Here is a 6,000-nt window from a genome sequence, read left to right as displayed (position 1 = left end):
ATTAAAGAAGCGTTGCATAATTTTCTATATGAAATTGATTTATTCTAGTCGCATATCTGTAAATCCTATATGAATCTATAATTCTTATAGAAATAGTAATAATCTTATAGCAATCCTATGGTCCTACTGCATATCCTATATGACATATAGAAATCCTATTTGACATAAAGGAATCCTATAGGATACTATAAAATATTTTGACTAGAGTTATAACTGATTTCTTTTTATAATTTTATGTTAAAAGATAGTTTAACAAAAATAGATGTTATAAAGATTTTATCAAAATAAAATATTTTTGCCGACACTTTAAATTATTTGTTCTAAAACAATCTTTTTTAAACATTCCTTGACCTTTCCATACTAAGATCGCTTAATGATGCTCCGTCTGAAATCGGGGCTCCAGATCGCCAGCGAACAGCTTTTTTCGGTCCTATTTTGACAGGTAACTGACGTCCCTCGCGTAAATTACTAAAACCTTTTTTTCTGTAGGTAAAACTATCATTATTTTCTTCTTGTTCATTTACTTCAGGAACAACTTGCAGGTCGTCGTTTGTAATTTGAAAGCAATACCTAAAAAAAGAGTTATCAAATAAAAATTATCGAAAAAAAAAAAAGTTATTAAATTATTGTATTAAAAAGATCAATTAATAAAAATCCTAGCTTTTATTGGTAATTAAATAACTAATTATTAAATTACGAAATTTTAACTATGTACCAGTTGTTATAAGTGGACCTAATTTGTTGAATAAGTTGAGATATTTTTACGCGTTTCACAGGATCCAATACAAAAATGCTGTGGATAATGAGCACGGTTTCATCAGCAACGCGATCATCACTTAAAAAATTTAAAAATTTTTAAAAATAATTTTACTAATCTTAAATAGCATAAGAAATTTTAACCTCGTTTTAACATCAGAACAAATTTTAACCTCGTTTTAACATCAGAACAAATTTTAAACTCGTTTTAACATCAGAACAAATTTTAACCTTGTTTTAACTTTTTATTAAACTTCAGAACAAAAAAACGAATTTAAAACTTTTATGATTACTACGGTAAAATTCTAATAAACTAGACGAATTAAAAAAAAAATTAATAAAACATAAAATAAAAAATTTCATTTACATTTGATGTTGATATTTGATGTTGATATTTTATTTATAAACAACCATTAAGTACATATCAGGTTAAATAAAAACTTTTTTTCGGCAAATTTACTGACATGGATGCATGCAACCAATTATTTAAGTTGGGAGTTACAAGATAGTAAAGGAAAGAGTTGGAGAGTAAGAAGAAGGAAGAAAGAAGAAGACTTTAAAACTGTAAATAGTATGAACCAGAAAAAGAAGAGAAAATTCAAAATTCAGACACGAGAGAAATCATTGATATTCGAGGAAACTTGCTATTTTTTTTCCTGTAAACAGTGAAAAGATACGGTTTTGTTAAATGACAGGACATGCAATGTTAGGTCTTATATAACAAAAAATGACTTAAGCTGCAACCATTCATAGAAAAGTGAAAGAGTGAAAACTTTACAACGATAAGACAAGGTACTTTGACATTGTCTAACTTTGACTTTGTAAAAATCAAACCTGCTCTAGCTGCACGAACTTGGGTCAGAAATATGACACATATCAAAGAGTGAAGGTAAAGGAATAATTTGGGTTGTCTGAAAAAAAATATATATATATCTGAGTACAAGATTGAGAAAGACAAAACTTTGGAACTTGAGAGCAAGAAGGGCTGACCATTCCAATGGATTGAGCAGTGTGGTGAGCATTAAAGTCATCAATAACAACAATATTGGATGAGAGATAATGTTAAAGTGAGTAGAGTGCTAAACAAATACACATAAAAAGCACAAAAAATATTGAAGTCACAGGACATGACAAGTCAACTATTATGTAAGCATTATGCTTAAGCCAAGCATGCGACTGAGATAATAAAACTGAGATGCCAATATGAAACGACAGAACTTAAATGATGTTTTTATCAAAAAATTAAACCATGATATTTTTATGACAAAAATTAAACCATGATGATTAAAACAAGGCTTAAATTCAACTTATACTTTAATATAACTTGGATTTTAGCTGATAATTATTGTACTCAAAATAGAAAATTTAAAACATAAAAGTAAGTAAAGAAAGTATACTCTGGGATAGCATATTCACCAATTTTAATTTTTCGAAATAGTAACTTTGGGTCAGCATCAAAGAATGGAAAGCGACCATATAGCATCGTGAAAAAAATTACACCTAAAGCCCAAATATCAGCAGCTTTTCCAGAATATGGTCGGCCTAAAATAGAATAAGTCAATTAAAAAAATTATAAAATTAAAAAAAAATAATAGAATTTAAAAAAATAATCATATCCAACATTTGCAGTTTTTTTGTGCATATTAACAAAACCTATTCAAATTATTTTCAATTATTAATTTTATACACTATTTATATAAATTATTTTATTTATAAGTACTTTGGTTAGTGGTTTGCTATTTTAATATTTAATAATAATAGTTTAATAAAGGATCCTTTACTAAACTTTTGGCAAAAAATCTGAAGGACCCACAAAATTTCCCCCAAAACAGCAATGAAACGGGTTTGCGTTAAAGTTAATATCTTCCTCAATAAAAAGGCATAAGTCTTGATGACATTAAAGTGATCCTACATTAGGGCAGATGAAGCTCTTTAGCCACAGTGAAAGTAACTTGGGAAAAAAAATATGTTTTATAAAACTCTAATATACTGTGTGTAAAAAATAAATAAGGGTAAGGAAATAAGAAATAAATAAGACTAAGGGTAGGAAAAGCTCATGAATTTTGAATCTTCATAGTAGTAACACAATCTTCATAGTAGTATCACAATCTTCATAGTAGTATCACAGTCTTCATAGTAGTATCACAATCTTCATAGCAGTATCACAATCTTCATAGTAGTACCACAATCTTTATAGTGTGGTATTATGATAAAAATACTCATTTCTAATCTGCAAAACAGGTTAATGCCAGGAAAGCGCCAAGTTGTAAGAAAATACTGTAATTCTTCCAAAATGTCATATTCAAATGAAAGAATAACATTATGGAAACCCATCCAAACCTATCTGTGGAACCACAGATATTAAATTAGAAAAAAAAGTATAGACATATTCATTGTCAAGATTGATCAAAAGCACTGCCATTTAGTGCATTAATGCCTATGCACTTAAACCTTAGTTTCTAATTCTAATTTTCTTATATTTAAAAATAATGATAATACAAAATGGTAACTCAAATTTGAAAAAGAAATTCTACAACTTTAGCTTGACTTTTCATAAATTTTAATGACTACAAACTCTAAATTAGAAATTCTAACATCCAGATGAAGAGAAAAATTACCCTTTCTAATACTTTGCATAAAAAGATTTTTTTATTAAATCTTAGTACTTGGGTTGAAGTCTTTCAACTTTAACCCAAGTACTAAGATTTCATGAAAATTTAAATACATTTAATTAATATTAAATTTTTTTTATTTTTATTTTAAACATCTTCGCTTCCATCAAGGCTGCAAGCAACCACTAATTAAAGTTGGAAGTTACTGGATGAGAAAAGATAAAGATTGCAGAGCAAAATAATAACTGACAGATGATTTAAAGGATTGCAAATCATATGAATCAGGAAAGCAAGATGAAGGAAGCAAATTCCAAAGAACTGATGTTCGAAGAAAAAAACTAGATGAATAAGAGTTTTTGGAGCACTTAGGAACAGTCACAGAAAAAGGATGAGAATTAATTGATGACGAATAACACGATAATGATATTTAGTAGATGGGACAAGAGACCTAGCGTCTCTTTAGAGCAGTGCCCATTATAGTATGTATAATATGATAATGGTTGGAGGTTGGCAGCAAGAGCAGGTCCAACTATGTTTAGAAGATCTGATTAGAAGATCCACCCCAGATATGGCAACAGTATTCCATACAAGGCCAGATTTGAGATTTATAGAGATAGAGAATAGAAATAGGAAAGTGTCGAGCTCGATAAAGAGATGCAACCTTAGCAGATACTAATTTTGCAACAGATTTGATGTATGGTTTCCAAGAAAGATTGGAAGTAAGAGTTAATCCTAGAAGACGAAGAGTGGATGACTCATTGAATAAATTACCGTTCATAAATATAGGAAGAACTAAATTATTTCGATAACGATTGGCTGAAAAAATTGAGTTTTATCTGTATTGAAGTTCACCAGCCACTTGGAGAGCCCCATGCTGTAGCAGAAGTGAGATCCTTTTTTAAGCTCAAATTCTCCCTCCAAGCAATCAGAAAGTGTTCGCTTTTTATCACAAAAAGAATAAATGGTAGTATCATCAGCAAATAATGCCACCTTATATGTGAGAATATCTGGAAGATCATTAATATAAATTAAAAAGAGTATAGAGCCAAGGATAGAACCTTGAGGAGCCCCAGAAGTTATAGAATAAGAAGAACTCTGATAAGCACTTGTTGAATAGTTTTGAGAGTATAGACAACAGCTCCGGAGAACACTTCTGCAAGATAATAACAGGTATGTTGTGCGAGCCACAAGCTGTAGAAGAGTCTAAGCAGAAAATCACTTTAGATACAGAAGCTGGAGTGATATGAATGTCAGGTAATGGATCAACTTGTTTGTTGGCAATATCAGGTAAAACGCAACTAGTGGAATCAAGAGATGATATTGATGAAAAGTTCTTAGCAAACAATTCAGCTTTGTCTTTAGGTGAGATGACAAAGTCTGAACCATACAAGAGAGGTGGAATAACCAGTTTGCCCTTATTATTGATACTATTAAAGATTCTCCATAAGTCACGAGAACCTAATTTTTGTGATGAAATACGAGACTTCATGACCTGAGAATAGCGGGCTTTGGTTTAGACAAAACCTTTTTACAATTGTTTCTAGCAGTAATAAACTGATGTCTGTTTTCTGGAGAATTGTTTTGCTGATAGATATGGAAGTAACGGTTTTGATTGGCAATCGCAGCAGCACAATGTGAGGAAAACCATGGAGAGTGAGAATTGACCTGAAATCGTCGAGAGGGAACAAAAGACTCCATGCCACCCTGAATCCACGAAGCTATGTAAAAAGCATATTTATCAACAAAAAGACGAAAGATTTCTATTTCTAAGGGCCATCACAAAGAATATCACGGAAAGAATCCTAGTCAGCTTTAAGGTAGTTGTAAGAGATACGATAATAGGGGGATTCAGGTGATGAAGAAGAATGAGATATTAGTTTTAGAGAGATCAAACTGTGATCAGAAGCACCTAAGGGTGAATGTGGAGAAACTGACCACTGACTAGGATCAGAAACAAGACATAAGTCGAGTAGAGAATGTAAATGATCAGGTTGTCCGGAAAGCGAGTTGGAAAGTTGACTATTTGAGTTAGAGATTGAGAAAGGCAAAAGTTGTGGGCTTTAATGCTTGCAGAATTACTGACACTAGAGCCAAGCCATTCAGTGTAATGAGCATCAAAGTCACCGACAACAACAATATAGGCTGATGGATAAAGAGAGAGAGCTTGGTCAATATGATCAGAAATAACATCAAAAAATGAGTAGTCTTGAGATGAAGGAGAGCGATATAGAACAAAGAGAAAGCCAATAGAGTGAAGTGGTGCTAAACGAAAGCACATGAAAGAATACTCGTGAATTCAAACCTAGTTTCACGACAAGTGGGTGAATTCTCACTAATGTAAATGCCCAGGCCAAGCATGTGACTATTGGAGTCTTTACGAATTAAAGGAGGATAACCATCAATACTAAGATCGCAAGATGAGACAGCTGAACTCAAATTAGTCTCACAAAGAGCAAGTAGGTCTGGTGAACTTTGCAAGAGATAAGACTCAACAGAAGAAAAGTTACTTAGAAGACCACGAATATTAGTGAATGATAGGTTTAGAGAACTTTGTGATGATGATGGTTTTTTGTGTTTTATAGTTTTTGATACTTTTTGATAAAGTCAATAATGTACTATAAATAGTACATTA

General features: G+C 31.3%; 1 protein-coding gene across 2 annotated transcripts in view; it reads right to left on the bottom strand.

Moving 5' to 3' along the window:
• Nucleotides 1–202: 202 nt before the first annotated feature.
• LOC100201445 (serine/threonine-protein kinase 40) overlaps nucleotides 203–6,000 on the bottom strand; it is a 38,432-nt gene continuing 32,634 nt past the window's right edge. For both annotated transcript variants that reach the window (XM_065792050.1, XM_065792049.1), the window contains exons 4-6: nucleotides 2,154–2,298; nucleotides 716–835; nucleotides 203–570 (exon numbers count right to left, since the gene is read on the bottom strand). In XM_065792050.1, coding sequence (XP_065648122.1) covers nucleotides 336–570; nucleotides 716–835; nucleotides 2,154–2,298 — 500 coding nt within the window. In that variant the 3' untranslated portion in view covers nucleotides 203–335. The remainder of the gene's footprint in view (nucleotides 571–715; nucleotides 836–2,153; nucleotides 2,299–6,000) is intronic.

This window comes from Hydra vulgaris, chromosome 03, assembly GCF_038396675.1.
Source record: "Hydra vulgaris chromosome 03, alternate assembly HydraT2T_AEP".
Classification (NCBI taxonomy): domain Eukaryota; kingdom Metazoa; phylum Cnidaria; class Hydrozoa; order Anthoathecata; family Hydridae; genus Hydra; species Hydra vulgaris.
The sequence above is the reverse complement of the archived record's forward strand: the minus strand, read 5'-3'. Positions and strand labels throughout refer to the sequence as shown.